At 42.8% G+C, this 25,260-nt stretch overlaps 1 protein-coding gene across 2 annotated transcripts in view; it reads left to right on the top strand.

Annotated features, from left to right (window-relative positions):
• STAT1 (signal transducer and activator of transcription 1) overlaps window positions 1-25,260 on the top strand; it is a 1,113,083-nt gene that overhangs the window by 57,719 nt on the left and 1,030,104 nt on the right. For both annotated transcript variants that reach the window (XM_073647949.1, XM_073647950.1), the window contains exon 3: window positions 7,783-7,927. In XM_073647949.1, the coding sequence (XP_073504050.1) occupies window positions 7,783-7,927 (145 nt within the window). The remainder of the gene's footprint in view (window positions 1-7,782; window positions 7,928-25,260) is intronic.

Genomic DNA, 25,260 nt, shown 5'->3' with positions numbered 1-25,260 from the left:
GGGTTTGCGGTACATTCACGGATATTCCAAGGATTACCCTATTGCCAGAGTGGCTATACACACTTACTGTGGAGCTGAGTCCCATGAAGTTGGGGTGGTCAAGGATCTGCTTCACCCGGTGATAATAGGGCAGGACTTCAGACTGTTCTGGGACTTGTGGCTTAAAGCGGGGGTGCCAAGTGTCTCGACTGGGAGCCGGTTACATCATGATGCTTCACCATCGCCGTCAGAAACAGATGAGTTCCCCCTGTGTGTTCTTGTGGGTGACGAAGATGAATTGGTGACCCCGGAGGCTGAGGTTCCGGATTTGGGAGTGTCTGGGGGGAACTTTGGTACTGCGCAGATGCGGGAACTTACTTTGAAGTATGCCTTTGACAATGTATCCGTAATCAATGGGGTTGCTCCGGAGCCAGGGGCTGGCACCAGGTACCCATATTTCTCACTCAATGGGGGCCTTCTTTATCGGGTTACTAACCCAAAAGGGGAAGTGATAAAGCAGTTGGTGGTGCTGGGACCCTATAGGCGTAAGGTATTAGACCTGGCCCATTCTCACATCTTGGGTGGGCATCTAGGGTAGACAAGACTCGGGGACGGGTCCTGCACAGGCTTTACTGGCCTGGATGTCACCATGAAATTGTGAACTACTGTAAATCCTGTCCCACCTTCAGCTAATGGCTCCCATATCCCATTTCCGAAACCCCCTAGTACCATTACCTATCCTAGAGGTCCAATTTGATCAGATTTCCATGAACCTTGTCAGGCCGTAGTAAAGTCCGCCTGGGGCACCAATACAACCTCGTAGTATTGCACTATGCAACTTGGAATCCGGAAGTTGTGCCATTGAGAAATTCTTATGTCAGAAGTATCGCCAGAGAGCTGGTGCATATTTTTTCCCTTACGAGTCTGCCAAAGGAGACCCTAACGGACCAGGGAACTCCTTTCATGTCGAAGGTGATTAGGCTGTTGTGTAAGGCTTTCCAAATTACACAACTGCTGATGTCTGTATACCATTCCCAGACGGATGGACTGGTAGAGACATTCAACAAGACCTTGAAGTCAATGTTGAAGGTCTGAGAGAAGGATGGGCGAGACTAAGATTGCCTACTGCGGTACCTGATGTTCTCCATTAGGGAAGTTCCCCAGAGTGCTACGGGGTTCTCTCCGTTTGAGCAACTTTACGAACGACGCCTTCCGGGACTACTTGACATAGCCAAGGAGACCTGGGAAACAGAGGTTACACCCCACCGGAGCATAAACGAGTATGTGGCCCATATGCAGGAACAGATAGAGAGAGTGATGCCCATTGTGAGAGAGGGCCTTCTACAGGCACAAGAATCCCAGACGAGGGTCAACAATTGGGCCGCAAGGCTGAGACAATACAGCCCTGGAGACAGAGTGTTAGTGTTACTACCCCCGGTCGAGAGCAAGTTTATGGCTAAATGGCAAGGGCCATACGAGGTGTTCGAGAAGCTGAGTGAAGTAAATTACAAAGTCCAGCAGCCGGATAGAAGGAAGCCATACCAGATCTACCACATCAACTTGCTTAAGCCGTGGCGGGATAGGGAACCGGTGAAAGCTGCTCGTCTATGGGCCACCCCTGAAGCCAGGTTCGAGGACGTCACAGTGGCAGAGACATTATCACCAGCCCAAAAACAACAGTGCTGAGAGCTCCTGCAGAGAAACGGAGACCTGTTATCAGAATTGCCAAGATGTACGCAATTTGTGAAGCATCAGAACCGCATGTATCGGTAAACCAGATGCCGCATAAAGTTCCTGAAGCCTACCGCGAGTTGATCTTCAAGGAGGTGAGGAGAATGTTGAGCCTGGGCGTTATCGAGGAATCTAAGAGTGGCTGGTCCAGCCCTATTGTTTTTGTACCCAAACCGGACGGAGAATGGCGTATCTGTAACGATTACAGGAAGCTAAATTAAGTGTTCAAGTTTAATGCCTACCCGATTCCCCGGGTCAATGAACTTTATTGAGATGCTGAGGCTTGCCTGGTACATCACAACCCCGGAACCTGACCAAACGGTACTAGCAAATTCTCCTGTCCCTGGGTACCAAGGAGAAAACTGCCTTCTCTACCCAAACAGGTGTTTTCAATACACCAGGATGCCGTTCAGACTACAGGGAGCCTCAGCTACCTTCCAGAGGGCCATGCACCGGATCCTAGGCTCACATAAGAAATAAGCTGCCTCCTACATAGAAGACGTCATGATTTTAAGCCCAGATTGGAGAACCCACCTGCAAAAGGTCCAGGCATTACTGGATGCCTTGAGAAATGCCGGGTTTACCATAAACACAAAGAAGTGCTGCGCTATAGGAAGAGAAGAGGCGAAATACTTGGGCTACTTTGTTGGAAGGGGCGAAATAAAATCGCAAATGAACAAAGTGGAGGCAATCCAGAATTTCCCACAACCGGCCTCCAAGAAAGTGGTACGGGCCTTTTTTGGAATCGTGGTATATTATTTGCGATTTTATCCTGAATTTCGCCACAGTAGCATCACCCCTAACCTGACCTACTTAGAGGTAAGAAGATGGCAAAGGCGGAGATCGCGTTCCAAGAACTGAAGCTTGCCCAGTTTAACCAACCAGTTTTGATAGTGCCTGACTTACATAAAGAGTTTGTGCTCCAGACGGATGCCTCAAACGTCAGCATAGGAGCCGTCTTATTTCGAGGTAAATGGAGAGGAACATCCCATTCTGTACCTGAGCAGAAAACATTTGGCCTGCAAAAAGAACTATGCAATTGTGGTAAAGGAGTGGATTTTCCATTTGTTAATCAGTTTGAACACTGCTGTCTGGCATTATCAATTCCTTGGATATTTTTTTGTATCCCTTTCCTGTGTTGTACACTTCAACTACCTTTTCCCGTAGATCTGTTGACGATTCTTTTGCTTTCCCCATGACTCACAATCCAGAAGCGTAGGTGGCTGGATGAAAGATGCTAGAGTCTGTCTGGATCCCAGAAACTCACTCAGCTTTTATGCGCACACACACGAATTACAAGCAAACAGGTCACAGGTGAGGCTATTCCTTTTAGTAGCCATTAAAACCCATTTGTGTCAAATTCTTTGCATGTTATCAGGCCAAAATCACCAAGGTATGTGAACTTTTGATCAGGGTCATTTAGATGTTTTTGGTAATCATTAACATTTAAAAAAGAGGAAACACACTAGTTTAACAATTTGACAATAAATGGCTTCACCCAACCAATAACCATGAGTGGAGAAATATTTTTTTTTTTTGTTATTATTCATATTCTCTGAAACAAGGCCGAGAAAGGAAAAATTCTGCTGGGGTATGTAAAATTTTGAGCACAATTGTAAATATAAATGTATATATATCTCAACATTATTTTACTTATTTTTAATGTTTCACCTAAAATTATTTCATTTTGTTTCTCAGTGGATTTATACAGATTACGTGTTACATTAAAGGTGGAAGAAGTTATGAAATGATCCTTCTTGGTGTGTTGGTGTGATATTTGTTTTTACATGATAAACAGCTGGAATGTTAACAAGGGCGTGTAGACGTTTTATTTCCATTGTACTGTATTTTTCGGACTATAAGATGCACTTTTTTCCTATCAGCAGAAGACCCCCTCCATCCTTAAAAGTGCATCATGACCACATTTTTTGCTTACATTTTTTTTTTCCTCTTCTAAAACCTAGGTGCATCTTATGGTCCGGTGCGTTTTATAGTCCGAAAAATACGGTACTTCCTTCTGCAGTGGAAATAAACTACCAAGCGTGATTTTGAGAGTTGAGTGTCCACACTAGTGAGCACCTATGAAGGTAAAATGGACACTCTTAGGATTCGCTCACATCAGCGTATTAAAAATCGGTTTGATGTGCATCCTGAAAAGTTGGATGAGTGTCATGTGTATGTCACTACCCATGTCATTCGAGTGTGCGATTTCTTTCTCGCCTAGTATCCGTATGACCTTCAAATGCAATCTGGATGCAATGCTTTTTTATTATCACCATTTACATACTATAATCTGCAACTTAAAGCTCGTTTACAAAACTAATGAAGCAATCTTATATACAGAAAGAAAAATATTAGATATACAATAGAAAGATAATAAATAGATATATAGAATAGGTAGAATAGATATCCTGTAGATAAATAATTTCACAAGCCCCCTACATATAATAAACCTGCACCCTTTAGTGCCTTTCAAGTGACACTAAAGGGTGTTTAGCCTGGTTTAACCTATTAAATAGTTAGACAAAAAATGACGTGGGCCTCTATTTTGATAACCAGCAAAGGTAAAGCAGACAGCTGTGAGTTGATATTATCAGGCAGCAAATGTTCTGGTTATTGGGCCCTTCCAGCCTAAAAATACCAGCCCGCAGCCGGATGGGGCATCACATGAAATACACCAGTTCTGGCGCTTCTTGATTGCCCTGGTGCGTTGCATTGCTTCGGGGTAATGGGCCTTGGGATTCTCCATTATGGACAGACTAATAGAGCTGGAAAGGAAACATAAAAATAGCATATCATACAATATAAATTGTAGGAAACGGCCTTTTGATTCATATTGCCTATGGTTTAGGCATCGGACTGGTTCCCTTTTAAATTATCTATACCTTTTTTCAACAATTGTATTTTTTTTTTTTTTTTTTGTGTTATTTATTTACTATGTTAAAAATGTGGTAAAACTGATGTGGCAATATGATTATCCAGGTTAGTACAAGATACCAAACATGTATAGTTTTTTTATTTAATTGGTGAAAAATTCCAAAACATGTACAAAAAGCTTTTTCTTTTGTCGCTATTTTCCGCAACCTGTAACGTTTTAATTATTTAGGATATGAAGCTGTGTGACTGCTTATTTTTTGCCCCCTGAGTGATGTTTTTATTTATACAATTTTGGGGTAGTTGCAATGTTTTGATTGCCTGTTATTGCAGTGTTGCAGTGACTAAAAAAAATTAATTCTGGCATTTTTTTTTTCTTGTTACGCTGTTTACCAATCGGCTTAATTTATTTAAAATCTTGATAGATTGGACATTTCTGATCACAGTGATATCAAATATGTGTATTTTTTTATTTTATCTATTTTCAATGGGGAAAAGGGGAATTGAACATAGATAGATAGATATCTCCCAGACTGAGAAATAAGATTCTCTGGTCTGATGAGACAAAGTTAGAACTTTTTGGTGATAGTTCTAAGCAGTATGTGTGGAGAAAACCAGGCACTGCTCATCACCTGCTCAATACAATCCCAACAGTGAAACATGGTGGTGGCAGCATCATGATATGGGGGTGTTTTTCAGCTGCAGGGACAGGACGACTGGTTGCAATTGAAGGAAACATGAATGCGGCCAAGTACAGAGATATCCTGGATGAAAACCTCTTCCAGAGTGCTCTGGACCTCAGACTTGGCCGAAGGTTCACCTTCCAACAAGACAATGACCCTAAGCACAAAGCTACAATAACAAAGGAGTGGCTTCAGAACAACTCTGTGACCATTCTTGACTGGCCCAACCAGAGCCCTGACCTAAACCCAATTGAGCATCTCTGGAGAGACCTGAAAATGGCTATCCACCTACGTTCACCATCAACCTGACGGAACTGGAGAGGATCTGCAAGAAAGAATCGTAGAGGATCACCAAATCCAGGTTTGAAAAACATGTTGCATCATTCCCAAGAAGACTCATGGCTGTACTAGCTCAAAAGGGTGCTTCTACTCAATACTGAGCAAAGGGTCTGAATACTTATTACCATGTGATATTTCAGTTTTTCTTTTTTAATACATTTGCAAAAATTTCTACATTTGCTTTTTTTCAGTCAAGATGGGGTGTAGAGTGAACATTAATGAGAATAAAAATGAACTTTTTAGAATTTACTAAATGGCTGCAATGAAACAAAGTGAAAAATATAAAGGGGTCTGAATACTTTCCGTACCCACTGTACATCTTGCACTAGTGGCCTTAGACCTTGTATTTTTTATGCTTGTAAGGTGAAAGCAAAGCTGAACTTTGAAATCCTTAAAAACTTTTGTATTTTTCTGCTGAAGAGATGAGGTTTTGGCTGCAGAAAATAACTCCGCAAAAGCTCCACATGTGAACACAGCCTAAGGCCTTATTCAGGTGTCCGTGCTAGGCTAAGTGCCCACGATGCAAAAATGCTCCAGATTTTTTCTGCATCTCCCTGGCAGGAAAAACGCATGCGGATTTTACATGCGTTTTTCCTGCCAGGTAGAAGCCTTTGTGAAGCGTTCTTCACATGCATTTCCGCATGCGGGTTGTAAAGCACTTTTCGCGATTTTAGCATCACTTGGAAAAGTGCTTGACAACTTGGTCACACTATGTAAATCCATGCAACCGGCATGTGACAAAGTTGATGCAGCATCAATAGTAAAAAAAAAAAAAAAGAATAAAATGGTGAACGATAAAAAAAACAAAACATTATACTCCCCTTCCGATGGCCCCCGGTCTCCTTCTCCGGTGTCTTTGACGGCTCGCTGTGGTGTAAAAGGACATTCCATGACGTCATTTATTCATGTGACTGGTCAGGCGACCGCCGATGTCAGCGGTCGCGTGACCTGTCACATGACTAAATGACGTCATGGAAGATTCTTTTACACCACCGCGAGCCGCTGAAGACACCGGACGCACCGTACAGGAGACCAGGGGCCATCAGAAGGTGAGTATAATATTTTTTTTTTATTTTAATTTTTTTTTTTTAACTACAGGTACTATGGTACCCGTGTCTGGAGGAGAGTCTCCTCTTCTACAGACCCTGGTTACCATTCATGCATTGAATCGCTTAATATCTGCATGTGTACATGTAGTCATGCAGATATTATGTGATTCAATGAAAGTCAATGGCGGCAATTACACCATGTTTACGCAAATTGAATGGACATGCTGCGGATTTTTACTTAATGATAATCGGCAGCAGCGGAAATTTCCGCAGCATGTGCAAAGCACATGCGGATTATCATTGGGGACCATTGCAGACCTTCTACCAAGCGTTTATTAAGCGTTTCCGCGGCGGAATTGCTGTTGCAGAAACGCTTAAAATGCGCATCGTGGGCACACAGCCATATTTATCATTCGTAAAACACAGACCATTGTTTTTTTTTAGCGTTTTGGATCCAAGCTTCATCAGTTTGGTCAGCTCCGTTTTTACCTTCAGTGATTTATTGAAGATCTTCTCCTATTCATTTCAATGTTCATGATGGGACTGCACACTGTTGCCATTGTCTGCTGTCCGTGCTTTTCATGTACCAATAGACTTGTATGGGTAATTTTGATCAAAAACGGACATGTCAGTCAAAAAATAAAAACCCAGACGTGAACAATCTCATAAATTAAACACAGAACACTACGTGACTCATGGACGTCTGAACGTGGCCTAAAGCTGTGATTTCTATAGGGGCTATGTCCTTATTTGGTTTTGTCAGTTTCAGTTTTGGGCCACAGCCCCACTATCAGTATTCGGTCAGTATTTTTTCTCAGGAGTGGGAGCCAAAACCAGGTGAGGAACAATCGTAGAAAAGGTATAATAGAAATAAGTCACCAATTCTGCATTTATCACCCACTCCTGGTTTGGGCTCCTACTCCTGAGAAAAAATACTGACCGAATACTGATAGGGGGGCCATGGCCTTAAACTACTTAGAATAAGCGGATAACTTTCTCCTGCCATATCATCATTTATTGTATCCAACTAATTTTTTAACAATTTGTAGGTTTGTTTTTTATTTTTTACTTCATACGAGCTGAAATCTAAGTATGTAATTTCTAAATACAAGTATATTTCCCTTTAGGGAACATGCCTCAAGTAATGTCTCGCTAGCCACAATTTTATTTCATGGACTTCTGACCCAGCTGGATGACCAGTATAGCAGATTCTCCTTGGAAAGCAACTTCTTGCTGCAGCATAACATTCGGAAAAGCAAACGCAACTTACAGGTAGTGTAAGAATTTGTTTTTTCATAATAACCTATTGTTTATAGCGTTACAAAGTGTTAATACATTTACACAAGACTTTATTATGAAAATAGTTATGAGAATATTTTAACCCCTTTCTGTCATATGACGCAATAGTACATGACAGAAGGGGTCCACATGTGTAGAGCGGGTTCAGGAGCTTAGCACGCACAATATCTGGAACATGCCGGCAATTACACATAGCCGACATCTTCCAGCAACAGCTAGAGCGAGTCCCGATCTCTTCTGTTCAGCCATTTAAATGCCGCTGCTAATCTTACACTGGCCAGTGTGCATGTGCACTTGCTCTCATCAGATCTCTGGTACCTGATTGCAGTGAACTTGTGGATCATCACGCCAGCTGAGATCTGCTCAAGGTCTACGTAACTTCGATTTTAGGCCTTCTGTAAGTAACCTTATTTATATTATTTAATCTGTGATACAGCCATCATTTTCCTGCAATGTACTTAAACAATTTTCCTTTATTGGTAGCAATTTAGTCAGGTTGCTGCTTTTAAGCTGTTGTCTTTTTTGCTTTTTTCTTCATTATATTAATAGTGCATATATTTTCTACTATTAGATGCATAGAACTATTTATCTCCAGCTGTGTGCATTTCAATTCTTTGATTAGGGATGTTGGTGTATTCGCTAGATAGATAGGTGCATCTCACTAAATTAGAATATTATCAAAAAGTTAATTTGTTTCAGTTCTTCAATACAAAAAGTGAAACTCATATATTATGTAGATTCGTTACAAACAGAGTGATCTATTTCAAGTGTTTTTCTGTTAATGTTGATGCTTATAGATTACTGCCAATGAAAACACAAAAGTCATTCTGTCAGTATACTAAAATAATTAACAAAAAACACCTGCAAAGGCCTCCTAAGTGTTTAAAAAAGTCCCTTAGTCTGATTTAGTAGGCTCTACAATCATGGGGAAGACTGCTGACTTGACAGATGTCCAGAAGGCAGTCACTGACACACTCCACAATGTCTCAGAGTTCCAATTTTCATTTGAAAATTAAGGTCCCAGAGTCTGGAGAGGCACTCAATCCAATCTGCTTAAGGTCTTGTGGGAAGTTTCCACAATCAGTGATGGTTTGAGGAGCCAAGTCATCTGCTGGTGTGGGTCCACTGTGTTTTATCAAGAACAAAGTCAGCGCAGCCGTCTACCAGGAAATGTTAGAGAATTTCATGCTTCCCTGTGCTGACAAGCTTTTTTGGAGATAAAAATTTCATTCTTCAGCAAGACTTGGCACCTGTTCACACTGCCAAAAGTACCAATACCTGGTTAAAAAACAACAGTATCGCTGTGCTTGATTGGCCAGGAAACTCGCTTGACCTTATCCCCATAGATAATCTATTGTCAAGAGGAAGATGAGAGACACCAGACCCAACAATGCAGACGAGCTAAAGGCTGCTATCAGTGCAACCTGCGCTTCCATACCACCTAAGCAGTACCACATGCCACGTCACATTGATGCAGTAATTGATGCAAAAGGTGCCCCGACCGAGTATTGAGTGCATTTACTGAACATACGTTGCAGTAGGCCAACATTTCGGATTCTTAAAACATTTTCAAGTTGTTGTTATAAAGTATTCTAATTTACTGAGATAATGACTTTTGTGTTTTCATTGCCTGTAAGCCATAATCAACATTAACAAAAATAAACACTTGAAATAGATCACTCTGTTTATAATGACTCTATAGAATGAGTTTCACTTTTTGTATTGAAGAACTGAAATAAATTAACTTTTTGAGGACCGCTGAGGTTAGCGTCCTTCAGCAAAACACACGGGAGGTCTCCACACCTCTAGCCACAGACACTGAATGAGACACTTGGTCTGCATTTTATTTACCAAACCACGCCCGCGGAGTGGAGATATGCGGGCAGCCACTCCCACCTATCTCATATGACTGCTCTTAAAACCCGACCCTGATACGCCTTATTAACCCTCTCAGCACTATAGGTGCTTTAGCATGCTTTCCCGGCTTTACATCACCATAGTTACCAACCTCGATGATACTTATCTCCCCTCAAGGATGTTTTTGGCGGCCATCTTAAATACCCTTCCCGCCCAAAGCAGGGGGGTCTTGGCACCTTCCAGTATGAAACAGTGGACCCTCGACAGTGTCCATGCAGTTTCCCGGGCCTATGCTCTGCATGGAAGCTAAAATCCTAAAGGGCTAGTAACCAACTGGTCATCGGGCATTGTTTCCCTTCTTCTCCCTCACCTACCTTAGTGGGGGTATGGTCTGACATCAGCCTGAACTTCCTGCGTAAGGCTGTGTGCCCACTATGCGTTTTTTAAGCGTTTCTGCAGCGGCAATTCCACTGCAGAAATGCCTAAATACTCTTGGTAGAAGGTTCCCCAATGATAATCCGCATGTGCTGTGCACATGCTGCGGAAATTTCCGCTGCGGATTATCATTGCGGAAAAATCCGCAGCACTACCAATTATTCTGCGGAATCGCGGCATTTTCGCCGCCCCTGACTTGCATTGGACCGCATGACATCAGCATCACTGCATCTGCAGATGCGGATACCATGCTGTTCAATGTGCGGATGGTACCCGGGTTTGGAGAAGAGGAGACTCTCCTCCGGACCTGGGTACCATAGTACCTGTAAAAAAAAGAATAAAATAAAAAATATACATTATACTTACCTTCTGATGGCCCCCGGTGTCCTTAGCGATGCGTCCTGGCTTGCCGTCAGCTCGCGATGGTCTAAAAAGGACTCGCCATGATGTAATTTAGTCATGTGGTGGGTCACGCGACTGCGGACGTCGGCGGTCACAGTACCCGTCACATGAGTAAATGACGTCATGGCAGGTCCTTTTAGTCTACCGCGAGCTGCCAGCAAGCCAAGACGGATCGGATAAGGTCACCGGGGGCCATCAGAAGCTAAGTATAATAATTATTTTTTACCATTCTTTTACGGTCACACTATATAAATCCATGCCGGTTGCATGGATTTATATAGTGTGACCAAGTTGTCAAGCACTTTCCAAGTGATGCTAAAATCGCTTGGAAAGCGCTTGACAACCCGCATGCGGAAATGCATGCAAAAACGCTTCACTTCCGCTTGTCCTTGGCAGGAAAAAACGCATGTAAAATCCACATGCGTTTTTTCTGCCAGGGAAATGCAGAAACGCTCAGGAAAAATCCGGAGCATTTCTGCATTGTGGGCACATAGTCTAAGAGGTATTATCTTAGAGTGACCAATGCCCACTTGATGGCCAAACATTCCTTCTTCACTATGGAGTAATTCTTCTCACAGGATATCCGCTTCCTGCTTAAGTACATTGTGGGTAACTCTTCCCCATTCACTTCTTGAGATAGGACAACACCTAGCCCAACATCTGACACGTTCATCTGGACCACAAACTCCTTAGAGAAATCCGGTGCCACTAGCACTGACTGTTTACACAGATCTAGCTTCAGTTCCTGAAAGGCCGTCTCAATTTCTGGAGACCACTTAGCCATAGCCAACTTTGTCCCTTTTAAGGAGGTCTGTCAAAGGGACCACTATCATGGTGAAGTTAGGGATAAACTGGCCTTAATAGCCCATGATGCCCAGGAATGCTCTGACCTGTTTCTTTGAGATGGGGTTGTGGCCAATTCTGGATCACGTCGACTTCATTTATTTTGGGCTTTATTTCAACTTTGCCTATGACATAGCCCAAGTATTTGGCTTCCTCCATGCCCATGGCACATGTCTTCGGGTTTATGGAAAATCCCGCTTTCCATAGAGCATCACGTATCGCCTGGACTTTGCTCAGATGGCTTCCCAAATCCTGGCTGTAGATCACGATGTTATCCAGATAGGAAGCTGCGTACTTCTTGTGGGTAGCTAGGAAGGTGGCTGGTGCTGGGCCTATGGAAGGTGGCTGGTGCTCATTGTAAATCAAATGGCATCCTTGTGTACTGGAAACAACAGTCTGGTGTTGAGAAGGCTGTCTTCTCCTTGGTATCTTGGGACATGGGAATTTGCCAATATCCTTTCGTGAGTTCAAGGGTGGTAATGTACCTGGACGGCCCAACCTTTCAATCAGTTAATCTACCCTGGGCATTGGGTAGGTGTCGAACGTCAAGACTTCATTGAGCTTCCTATAGTCATTGCAAAACCGCTTTTCTCCATCTGGTTTCGGCACTAAAACTACGGGACTGGACCAGCCACTCTTGGACTCTTCAGTGACTCCCAGACTCAACATCCGCGTCACCTCTTTTTAAATCACCTCTCAGTGGGCTTCAGGAATCCGATGCAGCTTCATTTTTACTCGGACATGAGGCTCCCTAAGAACGTTATGTTCTATGATCTGAGTACACCCCGTAGATCCGAGAACAGGTTTTTGTTCCGCTGTAGCAATACTTGGCACTGTTGCTTTTGGGCACGTGACAGCGACTCTGCCACCTTGACCTCTTCTTTGTCGGCTTGAGACTTCGCCACCAAACAAGCTTCCACTGGCTACCTGTCGCGCCATGGCTTAATCAGGTTGACGTGGTACACTAGGTAGGGTTTCCTACTCCCTTATTGGTGGACTTTTATAGTTGACGTCACCAACCTTTTCCACTGCTTCATAGGGGCCCTACCACTTTGCCAGGAATTTGCTCTCCACTGTAGGTACCAGCACCAGTACCTGATCCCAAGGGGTGAAGTCTCACCCTCGCTGATCTATTGTACACTCTCGATTGTGCCTCTTGTGCTTTGAGGAGGTGTTCTTTCACAATGGGCATCACCCCTGCAATTCTCTCTTGCATCTGGGCCACATGTTCGATTACGCTTCTGTAGAGTATAGAATCCACCTCTCAGTTCTCCTTTGATACGTCCAGGAGTCCGCCGGGGTGTCGGCCATATAACAGCTCAAAAGGGGAGAATCCAGTAGAGGCCAGTGGGACTTCTTTGATGGAGAACAGAAGATGCGGTAGCAGACAGTCCAGTCTCGGCCGTCCTTCTCTACGACCTTCTTCAACATGGCCTGCACCAAGCCGTCTGTTTGTGGGTGGTAAACTGAGGTCCTGAGTTGTGTGATTTGCAGGGTTTTGCACAATTCCCTCATCACCTTTGACATAAATGGAGTCATTGGTCCTTTAGGATCTCCTTAGGCAACCCCGTCCTGGAAAAGATAAGGACCATCTCACACTTGGAGGAGGAGTTTCGTAGTGGTATGGCCTCTGGATACCGTGTAGCATAGTCCAGGATGTACTGATTTCCTCTGGCGGACTTGACCAGAGGTCCCACTAGAGCTATAGTAATGCAATGGGACCTCAATGATAGGCAGTGGCACTAAAAGGCTACAGTAGTGAGCCACAGGGGAGGTCAACTGGCAGGTGGGACAGGACCTACAATAATTTATGATCTGTCGGTAACAGCCGGACCAGTAGAATCTCTGGAGGATCCTTTCCTGGTTTTTTTCTACCTCCAGATAACCACCTAAGATATGTGCATGGGCCATATCTAACACGCTGCTTCTGTTCAGCCCTCGCACTAGTAACTGCTCGATTACCTCCACTCTGAGCTTGGTGATCCGATATAGTAACTCCCCTTTTTATAGCAAAGTATGGATATTGTGCTTCAGCACCCGGCTCTTGAACAACACCATTAAGAACAGTTACATTATAAAATGCCCTTTTTAGAGTTTTAGTCTCTGATCTGGGCGGTTCCAAAGTTTTCTCATCGTCAACAAGCACACAAAAGGGAAACCAGTCAGCGGCGGGTTGCGACATAGCTTCTTTAGGAGCGACCTAGCTGTTGTCCGGACAACCTGGTGTCCTCCTTTTCTCCCACAAGTCCCAAAACAAGGCAAAGTCCCGTCTTATTATAACCAGGTGCAATAAGTCCTTGACTACGCTCACTTCATGGGACTCTGCCAAAATTTGTGCCTATGACCACTTGGGCCACAGGGTAGACCTTAGCGTTTCCATGAATACAGCGGACGCCCACCATTTTCCCCGGAATCAGCCAATGAGGAATTGTGACCCTCACTAGGGTTACCAAACTCCCCGATTCCAATAGACCAGTCATTTGCACTCCATTCACTGACACTGGGCTAGTCTGCGATCCTTCGCCTAGTAGAGGAACAGCACTGCAGGCAGGATATTCAAAACACGAGCAGCGTCGTCCTATGCTGCAGTCCATTGGCTTGTTGGTCATGGGGCACCGGGCGACTATGTGACTCTGGTTGTATTATCTTCAACAAATTGATTATTGGATGGGGCTTTTGGCAGCAACTCGGGTGCCTCCTGGGCTCTTGGAGGGATGTGGCTCTAGTTCCCTTCTTCTGGGTGTCTGTCCCCCTTTGGGAATCCCAGTATGGAGATACTAAGACCCCTTTCTTCCCCAAGGAACTCCTATAACACCTGGTTCCTTTCCACCAGCCCCACTAGATCATTGGCAATACGGGGATCTCCCATGGCAACCCAGGATTGCACCGTCCTTGGAAAGGAGTGTATGAACCTGTCCAGCCTTCTCCACCATCTTTTCTGGGGAGGAAGATTCAGGATGCAATCATTTTTGGAACAGGTATAGGAGGTTGAACGTTTGGGACCGGGGAGGATTGTCACTGCAATGGGCCCAGTGGTGCACCCTTTGCACCCTGACAGTCAGTCACTCCCAAGCGCGCCAAAATCTCCGTTTTCAGTTTGGTGTACACTATTGCGTTATGCAAGGTCAGGACATAATAGGCCTTCTGTGTTTCCCTCGTTAGATATGGCGCCAGAACCTCCACCCACTACCCCGTAGGCAATTTCTCCTGTTTCTTTCAAATAGTCAGGAACGCCTCAACGTCATCAACCAGGGTCATCATTTGCCATGCTCTCCTTATCGTCTTCCTAACATGTGAGTCATCACCTGGACTTGGGGGTGGGACGGTTGCCCTGCCATGGATCGCCTCGGTTAGGAGTTTCATCTGCTGTTTGTGCTGCTGCATCTGCTCCTGTTGCCACTGCTGCTGCTGTTGATGCTGCTGCTGCCAAATCTGTTGCTGCTGGAGAATAGCCTTCACCAGTTGCTTTATCAGCATCTCCATGTTGCCGAACGTCCCTTGCTAGCTGACGGCCTTCACCCAGGACCTATAATAATTGAGGATGTTAGTCTTAGATCAGTTGCAGAACGGAGGGCATGGGAAGGATGATGGACAGAAATGAGAGATGAGATATAGGGCTGTGCAAAACTGTGGAGAGCTTTGTGGGTGAGAGAGATGAGTTTGTATTGTGTTGTGTAGTGAATCGGTAACCAGTGCAATGACTGGCGCAAGGTAGAGGCATCGGTGAAGCGGCGTGATAGAAATACGACACTGGCTGCTGCATTCAGAATGGATTGGAGAGGAGAGAGTTTGTTTAGAGGGAGGCCGATTTAGAATAGATTTGCAGTAATCCAGACGAGAGTGAAAAAGAGCGACAGTAAGTTTTTGCAGTATCAAAGGTGAAAAAAGATCGGATTTTGAAGATGTTTTTAGGTGCAGGTGACATGAGCGAGTGAGTGATTGTATCTGTGGAATAAAGGAAATTTGTGTGTCAAATATGACTCCAAGACAGCGAGCTTGCTGCTTGAGAGTTATGGTGGCAGTACCCAAGGAAATTGCAAAGTCAGGTATATTTAGGTTAGTAGAGGGAGGAAAAACAAGGAGTTCTGTTTTGGAGAGATTCAGTTTCAGATAGAGGGAGGACATGATGTTAGAGACGGCAGATAGACTAGCACTGATATTTTGTATTAGAGTGGGGGGTGATGTCAGGTGAAGAGGTGTATAGTTGGGTGTCATCAGGATAGACATGATACTGGAACCCAAATCTGCCGATGGTTTGTCCAATAGGGCAGCATACAAAGAGACGAGGAGGAGGCCTAGGACTGAGTCTTGTGGAACCCCGATAGTTATGGGAAGATTAGAGGAAGAAGAGACGGTAAAAGATACTGTGAAGGAACGATCAGAAAGAAAAGGAGTTTAGAGATGAAGGGAAGATTAGAGACCGGTCTGTAGTTAGCAGTGCAGCTCTGGTCCTGGGATGGTTTTTTAAGTAAAGGGGTTATGATGGTATGTTTGAATGACGCGGGAAAGATACCCGAAGAAAAAGAGAGATTAAATATTTTAGTTAGGTGGGTAGTGACAGCTGGGGAAATAAACTGAAGGAGATGTGAGGGAATAGGGTCACTGTTGCAGGTTTTAGGGCGAGGAGCCTGGTCACTTCTTCTGTGACCGGCTCGAAGATTGAAAGTGAATTTGGGGTGTGGGAGGGAAGGGGATCCAGACTCTGAGGGGATTATGTAAAAATGTCTTGACGGATATGATTGATTTTTTGTAGGAAATAAGTGACCAGATCGTCAGCGCTTAGGTTTGTGATGGGGGTCTGGACTTTAAGGCTCAGGAGGGAGTGGAAGGTTTCAAATAGTCATTTAGGATTGTTGGCTAGACATGTGAGGAGAGTGGTAAAGTAGGGTTATTTAGCCAGATGGACAGCTGAGTTATAAGTTTTGAGTTTGAACTTATAGTGAATGAAGTCTTCTGCCGAAGTGATTTTTCTCCACAGACTCTCAGCACACTTTGATCAGAGTTGGAGAAAACGTGTTTGCATCTTGTGCCAGGGCTGCAGTCTATGTTGGGTCATTCTGCGTGTAGTAGGTGCTGCTTCATCCAGGGCACTCTGCAATGTGTTATTATAGTGTGACAATGCTGAGTTTGGACAGGAGAGGGAGAGGATGCGAGCTAAAGATGACTGTAGATTGTTTGAGCTGCTGGGTATTGATGGCACATATATTTTTGTGTGTATGGTAAGTGGGAATGTCCCAAGTGAGGAGACCGTTCTTAACGGAGAAGGAAATAAGATTGTGGTCATAGAGTGGTAGAGGGGAGTTGATAAAGTCATGCAGCGAGCAGAGTCGTGAGAAGATCAGGTCCAGCTTATTCCCGTCTTCATGTGTAGGATAGTTAGTAAGCTGTGAAAGGCCGAATGAGGTGGTTAGTGAAAGAAGATGAGAGGCAGATGTTGAAAGCGGTGTATCAATGGGTATGTTAAAATACCCTATGATAAAAGTGGGAATATCACAGGATAGAAAGTGTGGAAACCAGGTGGCAAAGTGATCTAGAAAATGATGTAAGGAGCCTGGAGGGCTATACACAACCGCCACTCACAGAGAGACGAGTTTGAAGAGTCTAACAGTGTGGACTTCGAAGGAAGGAAACATAAGTGAGGGAATCGTGGGGATAACCTGGAAAGCACATTGTGGTGAAAGGAGCAAACCAACACCTCCACCTTGTCTGTTCTCAGGTCTGGGAGTATGTGAAAATTCTAGCTTGTCATATGAGAGAGCAGCTGCGGCGGTTGTGTCAGACTGCTGGATTCATGTTTCAGTGATAGCCAGATGGTTAAAGGGGTTGTCCACTACTTTATATGATCCCCCAATGTATTCCTCCAGGGCCCATAAGTGTTTCTCTAAATACCCCGTGGTGCCTTTTCTGCCTGTGAGCAGTGCTATCACTGGCCGCTCACAGGCATCACGTGACCCTCGGCTGCAGCCGGCCCTGACATCCGCTGATGTCATGACAAGTCCAGTCTTTAGCCGAGGGTCCCTCTTCCGTGATGCCTCACTTGACATGACATCAATGTTGGATCACGTGATGCCTCTGAGCGGCCAGCGATAGCGCCGCTCAGAGGCAGAAAAGGTACCTCAAGGTATTGACAAAAACACTTCTGGGCTCTGGGAGGATACATGTAAAGTAGTAGACAACTTCTTTAAGGGAACTTGAAAGGAAGACCTATACGGTTTCCTGTAGGAGTCATACTGACCCTTGGGATTCGTGCCCGTGCTTCTAGCACCCATTGTAGGCTTTGGTACTCAGTCAGCTGCATTTGAGGTAGGCACAGGAAGCAGTTTCATAAAAACGTTCAGGCAGGTTTATTCAGACTCAGTAAACCACTCTGCATAAGCAAACAGAAAAACAGCCTTTTCTGGCACAGAGTCAAAATAGAAAATTATCCGTCCAAACAATAACCGTCCAAAAACAATTAACTGTCCATACAAAACACACGGGAGGTCTCCATACCTCCAGCCACAGACACTGAATGAGACACTTGGTCTCCATTTTATTTACCAAACCACGCCCCTGGTGGCGATATGTGAGCAGCCGTTCCTACCCATCTTTTATGACTGCTCGTAAAACCCGGCCCTGATACGCCGTATTAACTGTCTTAGCACTATACGTGCTGGAGCATGCTTTCCCGGGCTTACATCACCGAAGCTACCAACCTCTCTATGATGCATATCTCCCCTCAAGGACCTGTCTGGCGGTCAACTTACAATATATTCCTACGTCAAATCAGGAGAATGACTTGGGTATTCTGGTTACAAGTAAGCTGAGCAGCAGTACCCAATGTCAATTAGCAGCCACAAAAGCAAATAAGATTTTAGGATGTATAATAGAAATAAAATCCCTCGATCCCAACATATTGTTACCCTTTTATAAATCACTGGTGAGGCCACATCTGGAATATGAGATCCATATTTGAGCTCCACATTTTAAAAAGGATATTCAGAAGTTACAGTTAGTTCAAAGGCAGGCAACTAGATTATTATAAGGGATGTAAGGCTTCTCATATGATGAGAGGTTGAAAAATTGAGCTTGTTTAGCTTAGAAAAACAACGCCTCAGAGGGGATCTCATTTACATGAATAAATATATGTGTGGTCAGTACAAAGGACTAGCACATGACTTATTCCTTCCAAAGTCCATACTAAGGACCAGGATGCACTTATTACGGGTGGAAGAAAGGCGATTTCGGCACCTAAACAGGAAAGGGCTCTTTACAGCCAGAGCAGTCAGACTGTGGAATGCCCTACCACAAGAGATAGTAATGGCCGACACTATAACAGCATTCAAAAATGGGCTGGATGACTTCCTCAATACAGGTAACATTGTGGGCTACAGTTAAACAAAATATTACACCTATAGTAGTATATTTAGTATGGTAATAGTAATTACATAACTAGTAATATAATTAGGTTTGATCCAGGGTTCTAGGACTAATCGCCTTTTCTCGGGCTCAAGAAGGAATTTTTCCCCGTGACGCAAAGGTGTCCTTGGGTACAGTTAGGTCCATATATATTTGGACAGAGACAACATTTTTCTAATTTTGGTTCTAGACATTACCACAATGAATTTTAAACAAAACAATACAGATGCAGTTGAAGTTCAAACTTTCAGCTTTCATTTGAGGGTATCCACATTAAAATTGGATGAAGGGTTTAGGAGTTTCAGCTCCTTAACATGTGCCACCCTGTTTTTAAAGGGACCAAAAGTAATTGGACAATTGACTCCAAGGCCATTTCATGGACAGGTGTGGGAAATCCCTTCGTTATGTCATTCTCAATTAAGCAGATAAAAGGCCTGAAGTTGATTTGAGGTGTGGTGCTTGCATTTGGAAGGTTTTGGTGAGAAGTAAACATTTGGTCAAAGGAGCTCTCCATGCAGGTGAAACAAGCCATCCTTAAGCTGCAAAAACAGAAAAAACCCATCCGAGAAATTGCTACAATATTAGGAGTGGCAAAATCTACAGTTTGGTACATCCTGAGAAAGAAAGAAAGCACTGGTGAACTCATAAATGCAAAAAGACCTGGGCGCCCACGGAAGACAACAGTGGAGGATGATCGCAGAATAATCTCCATGGTGAAGAGAAACCCCTTCACAACAGCCAACCAAATGAACAACACTCTCCAGGAGGTAGGCGTATCAATATCCAAATATACCATAAAGAGAAGACTGCATGAGAGTAAATACAGAGGGTTCACTGCACGGTGCAAGCCGTAAATTAGTGTAGTGTTAGTGTAGGAAGTACAGTTGGGGGAGAAAGGTTGAACTTGATGGACCTAGGTCTTTCTTCAACCTATATTACTGTGTATAAAAGGAGTCACGCAGGACTTCCCTTACATATAAACACAGTCGTCTGAAATTATATAACTGAAGTAAATCTAAGGATAATAATAATACTTATCATCGATTATGCTTAGGAACCTAAATCTCTTAAACTACAGATAAGATAAGAAATCGATGTATCTTCATGCCCAATACTTCTCAGAAATAAACTGATAAGTCAACAATCAACTCATAAGAAGCTTCAAATGTCCTAAAATTATATAGATAGAGAGCAAAAAATGAGAAAAAAAGGAAAAAGAAAATGAAGAATATAGAAGGAGGAGGAAGGGGGAAGGGGTGTGTAGGGGAAGCAGGGAATTTTATCTTTTTATGGGCTCATATCCAAATTTAAGACCTGAACAAAAGTTGGAAATCAGGGGAATCTCTGAAAAGAATCCATGGCTGACACCATCTCACAAATTTGGTGTTGTCTCCAGAAGCTTCAGCTGATGGGTCTTCCATGTGGTAAATGTGGGAAAACTCCATCTGCCACTCCCTTAACGACGGAGTAACTGAAGTGTGCCAATGTCGAGGTATTACTGATCGTGCTGTAATTAGGCACAATCTTAAAAGACTACCTTTTTTGGACGCAATTGAGCACGAAAGCATGGATAGGAGAGCTATTTGCGGAGAGGGTACTATTACTTTTCCTGAGATTGTTATATGCTATAAACACATCTTTCCAGAAATCTTTAATTTTGCAACAGTACCACCAAATATGGAGCATCGTACCCCTCTCTCTTGCACAGCGCCATCACAGATCTGATACGGAAGAGAAGATTTTTTGTGTCTTTACAGGAGACTGATACCGTCTCATCAAAATCTTGTAATTTTGTAAGACATTTTGTGAGTTAATAAATATGCCGTGTGTTTATCTTCCTCAGTGAGGGAGATGCCCAACTCTGTTTCCCAAGCAGGTATAAAACTTAGATCATCCACTACAGACTGATTCAGACTATTATGGATGTGAGAGATCAGACGAGATGGTGTTGTACTCTGCAAAAATAACCATATAAAGGATGTTGGCAAAAGAGAGATGGAGGCTATGAAGTGCCATTTCCCTTTTTTCCTTTTAAGTTTATGAAAGGGCGCAATTGCACATATTCTTTCCAGGAAAGCCTTTGAGGGGATCTAAATTGAAAATTTCATCAAAAGATAGAATATCTTCTCTATTCAGAACATGACATATGCATAAATCTGTATCCATATTCCAATGGAGAAACCTATTCCTCTCAAGTCCCTGAGGAAAATCTTAGTTAGAGAAAATGGGTGTAAAAGGGTTTGAAGGATTTGACAAAAGACCTTTTTTTCCTTAGTGCAGGCCAAATTTTCAATGCTGCTTTGCTCTTCTGTTCTGTCATGTTCCATTGTTTGGACTTAGTCTGAAAATGCCAATCAAAGAGGCGAACCAGTAGGGAAGTTTGATTGTACCTCTTCAAGTTTGGAAGTCCCGCTCCTCCCAAAAAGGTGGGTCGAGTGAGCATTTGATATTTAATTTGAGGCCTATACCTGCCCCAAACAAATCTTATGAAAGCAGGTCTAAGAGACTTAAAGAAGTTCGGTGGTGGAATAATTGGAATTGCTTAAAAATATATAGACACCTAGGCAATATGTCCATTTTAAATGTGTTTCTTATTGTATGACAAAAAGTCTTTGAGTTTGCTGTAACAGTGTATTCAGAGAGTAAAGCACGTCTAGATCAGACGGGATAAAGATACCTACTGTAGGTATTTGATTGCTTTCTCTTGCCACTTAAAAGGTAAATTATTTTTAGCGCTCTTCACCTTCCTTTGTGGCAATGTAATAGTTAAAGCTTCGGTTTAAAAGTAATTAATCTTAAAGTTGCTTAATGCTCCAAATTGTTCAAATTCTTTCAGTATAAATGGAAAGGTAATATGAGGTTGAGAAATTTATAGCAGTAGATCATCAGCATAAAGGGATGTTTTGTAATGGTTATTACCCATGTGCAGACCGTGTACGCTGGGGTTACTTCTAATGTCTACCGCTAGGTGTTCCATGATTATTACATATATTAGTAGGGAAAGGGAACAACCTTGTCTTTTTCTATTACGGATTGTTATTGGTGTACACAATGTGCCATTTGCTTTTATACAGGCTGAGGGACATGTATATAGGACAAAAACCTTATTTAAAAAGTTATGGCCTAACCCAATCTGCTTAAGTGCTGCTGCCGTAAAACCCCTAGTGCACACGGTCAAATGCTTTTTCCGCGTCCACAGTCAGCAACCCCAAAGGCATTCCTTCCGCTACAGCGTCTTCTCTGAGCAAGGTGGTCTTATTGACATTGTCTCTAGCGTCTCTTGGTAATACGAACCCCACCTGATCTAAATGTATAATTGAGGTCAGCAAAGTTGGCAATCTAATAGCTAATAATTTTTAAAAAAGCTTTATATCAATGTTTAATAGAGAAATTGGTCTATAATTGGCCACTAGGGAGGGATCTTTCCCCCACTTGGGTATAACAGTGATATGTGCTTCTAAAGATTGGAGTGTAAAGGCAGGGTGACTTTTCTGAAACTGAGTGAAACACTTTGGAAAGAAAAGGTACAAGTTGTTCTCTGAAGGTTTTGTAGAACACGTCTGAAAAACTATCTGGGCCTGGGCTTTTCCCTGATGGTGTACTGAGAACTGATCCTCTAGTTGTGTGGGGACTTTCCTATCTAAAGTCCGTAGTGTGGTCTCTGAAATGTATCTATCAATACGTTCCTGGAGGGTCTGGGGATTTAAATCTGAGAATTTTCCATGAATATTGTAGAGGTTTGAGTAATAGGATCTCATTAACTTTGTGACTTCAATTGGATTGAAGGTTTCTTTTCCTTTTGTTTTTAAGGTGTCAGATTAACATTGTTTTATTATGTGTGTGCAAGAGACGACATAGGGGACAGCTGCATTTATCTGAATACTGATACAGAAATCAATTCAAAAGATTTTTATATCTTGAATTTTTTTCGTTAAGTAGGGTTTTAAGGTCATCCCTACATTTATTTAATTCCGCTGAAAAAAAGGAAAATGACGTATCAGGAACTGATGGTTAACCATAAAAATAGACTTTATTGATGAAGATATTTAAACACATACAGTACAACATTAGTGGTGAACGATATTCAGTGGCTACTGCCAAGAAGGCACCATAGGTTGACATGCACACATGATAATGTTTCTAAAACATGATGGTGCATAGAAAAGGGCTATATTTTAGATGAGGTAGTTGATTATAGTAGTCTAAATATAGGTATCAACATCTCAACAAAGGAAAAAGAAGAGCGCACTCACCGGTTTAAAAACATCCTTTAATTCCGCACGTTAAAAATCCACAACGGGGGGGGGGGGGGGGGGTTAAGTGGTACACATCATCAGACGACGACCGTTTTGTGCACTCTTCGCTTCTAGGGGTCTAAGGAGTAGCGTACAGAATTAAAGGATGTTTTTAGACCGGTGAGTGATATCTTCTTTTTCCTTTATTGGGATGCTGATGAACTTGCCTTCTGCCTCCAGAGTAGCATCTGGTCTTCATAGGGCGAGGTGCTAGCCATTCCAGGCAACTAATTACAGACTGATTAGAAGTATGTGGTGCTGGTTTTTCGCTTCCCAATTCTTAAATATAGGTATACTGACATAAATTAAATATACTAAGGTGCTAAGTGCAAAATATAGTAAATTAGTCATAGATGAGTCATTATAGTCAATTAGTCATAGATTAGTCATACCACCACAGCCCCCATAATTTTAAATAGGAGTAGGCAAAAATAAACCACACTTACCTGTATACATATGCCAGGCAATGGTGCCACTGCCTCTACGCACGTTTCGGTGAGCGTTCCTTCATCTGGGGGATTATTTAATTCTGCCAAGACCGCAAGGGAAAGGTTATTTTTATGTACTGATTCTAGTTTATGTATCTTTTTGAGAAACTCCAAAATTTTCATGCTTTTTTTCTTTTTTGAGACATGAGTCGAGTTTAATTAGAATTCCTTTGAGAACACATTTTAGTGCTTCCCACTGATTAGGAAGAGAGGTGCTATTTGAGGTATGTACTGACATGAAGAGGTCAGTTGACTCTTTGATCTCGTTTTGACAAGTCAAGTCTCTGAGTAGATTGTCATTGAGTCTCCATGTCCACTCCGGTCCCAACCTATCTGGGTGCGATAGTTAAGAAAATAATGGCATGATCGGACCAAATTGCATTGCCTATAGAAGGTATTGGATGCCAAGGTAGTGCATGATGACTATCCGAGTAGTAGAATTGTGTGGGACTGAGTAAAATGTATAGTCTCTACCTTGTGGATTTGTGATACGCCATATGTCTGTCAATTGAAAATGGTGCATTTCTTTCTTTAGGGAGGCCAGTTGGTTGAGGGGAACGGCACTCCTACCAGATGTTGTGTCCACTGCAGGATTTAAAGGCAGATTAAAATCTCCTCCAATTAACAGAATTCCCTTTGTAATTTCAGCTAATTTTCTCCAAAAGACTCCAACAAGCGTTTAATGGATCCTGATTAGGAGCATACCAGCTTGCAATAATATATATGTAGGGTAATATTTTGAGTTTGACTATAATGTATCTGCCTTCAGAATCTAAATATGTTTCTATTATTGAATGAATCAAAGATTTGTGAAGTGCAATAGAAACCCCCTTAGACCGAGATTCTGTGTTGGCGCTATGGAACCATGTTGTATAGTAATGATTCTTTAGAGTCGAGATATGGCCACTTTTAAAATGTATTTCTTGGAGAAACAAAATCTGTGTCTTTTGTGTGTGCATACCGTATTGTATCTGTGATCTTTTCTGGGGAGTGTTAAAGCCCCTGGTATTCAAAGATCCGAATTTGATAGATGACATCTTGAGAACAGTGATTTCTTGATCCCAGAAGTTACACTCAAAAGGCATATAGGATACCAGAGGACTGACCAAAGGGAGAGGGGAAATGAGATAAGGAAAAGAAGGGGGATAGTAGAAGAAGAATGGAAAAATAGAAAAGCGAGAGCAAAATGTAAAAAAATAAAATGGATATTACTACTCACTAAGGAAGAGTGAGCCGAATATATCATACAGATGGGGGTATATTATAAATACTATACTACGACCAGCAGAGTATAGCTCCCCCGATTGAGTGATGGCCTTTCAAAGAGTGAGTTGCCCCCAGCCCAGATCAACTCTCCATCATTTTTATAACCAATCCTGTAAAAGGTTTCATGAAAAACTTAAAACAGCCTATATATAATTATTCTACTTTAAGCAATCATTTCTTAAAAGAATTTGGTAATTACCTTTTTTTTCGGACTTTAAGATGCATTGGACCATAATAAAAAAGAAACACAGCACTACCGGAGAAGTGCTCGGGAAAGGTCCAAAACCAATCTTGAGAAAACCTCGGCACTCAATAAGGTAAT

This window comes from Phyllobates terribilis, unplaced genomic scaffold (assembly GCF_046119375.1).
Source record: "Phyllobates terribilis strain yellow unplaced genomic scaffold, ASM4611937v1 Scaffold_9__5_contigs__length_417890890, whole genome shotgun sequence".
NCBI classification, from domain to species: domain Eukaryota; kingdom Metazoa; phylum Chordata; class Amphibia; order Anura; family Dendrobatidae; genus Phyllobates; species Phyllobates terribilis.
The sequence above is the reverse complement of the archived record's forward strand: the minus strand, read 5'-3'. Positions and strand labels throughout refer to the sequence as shown.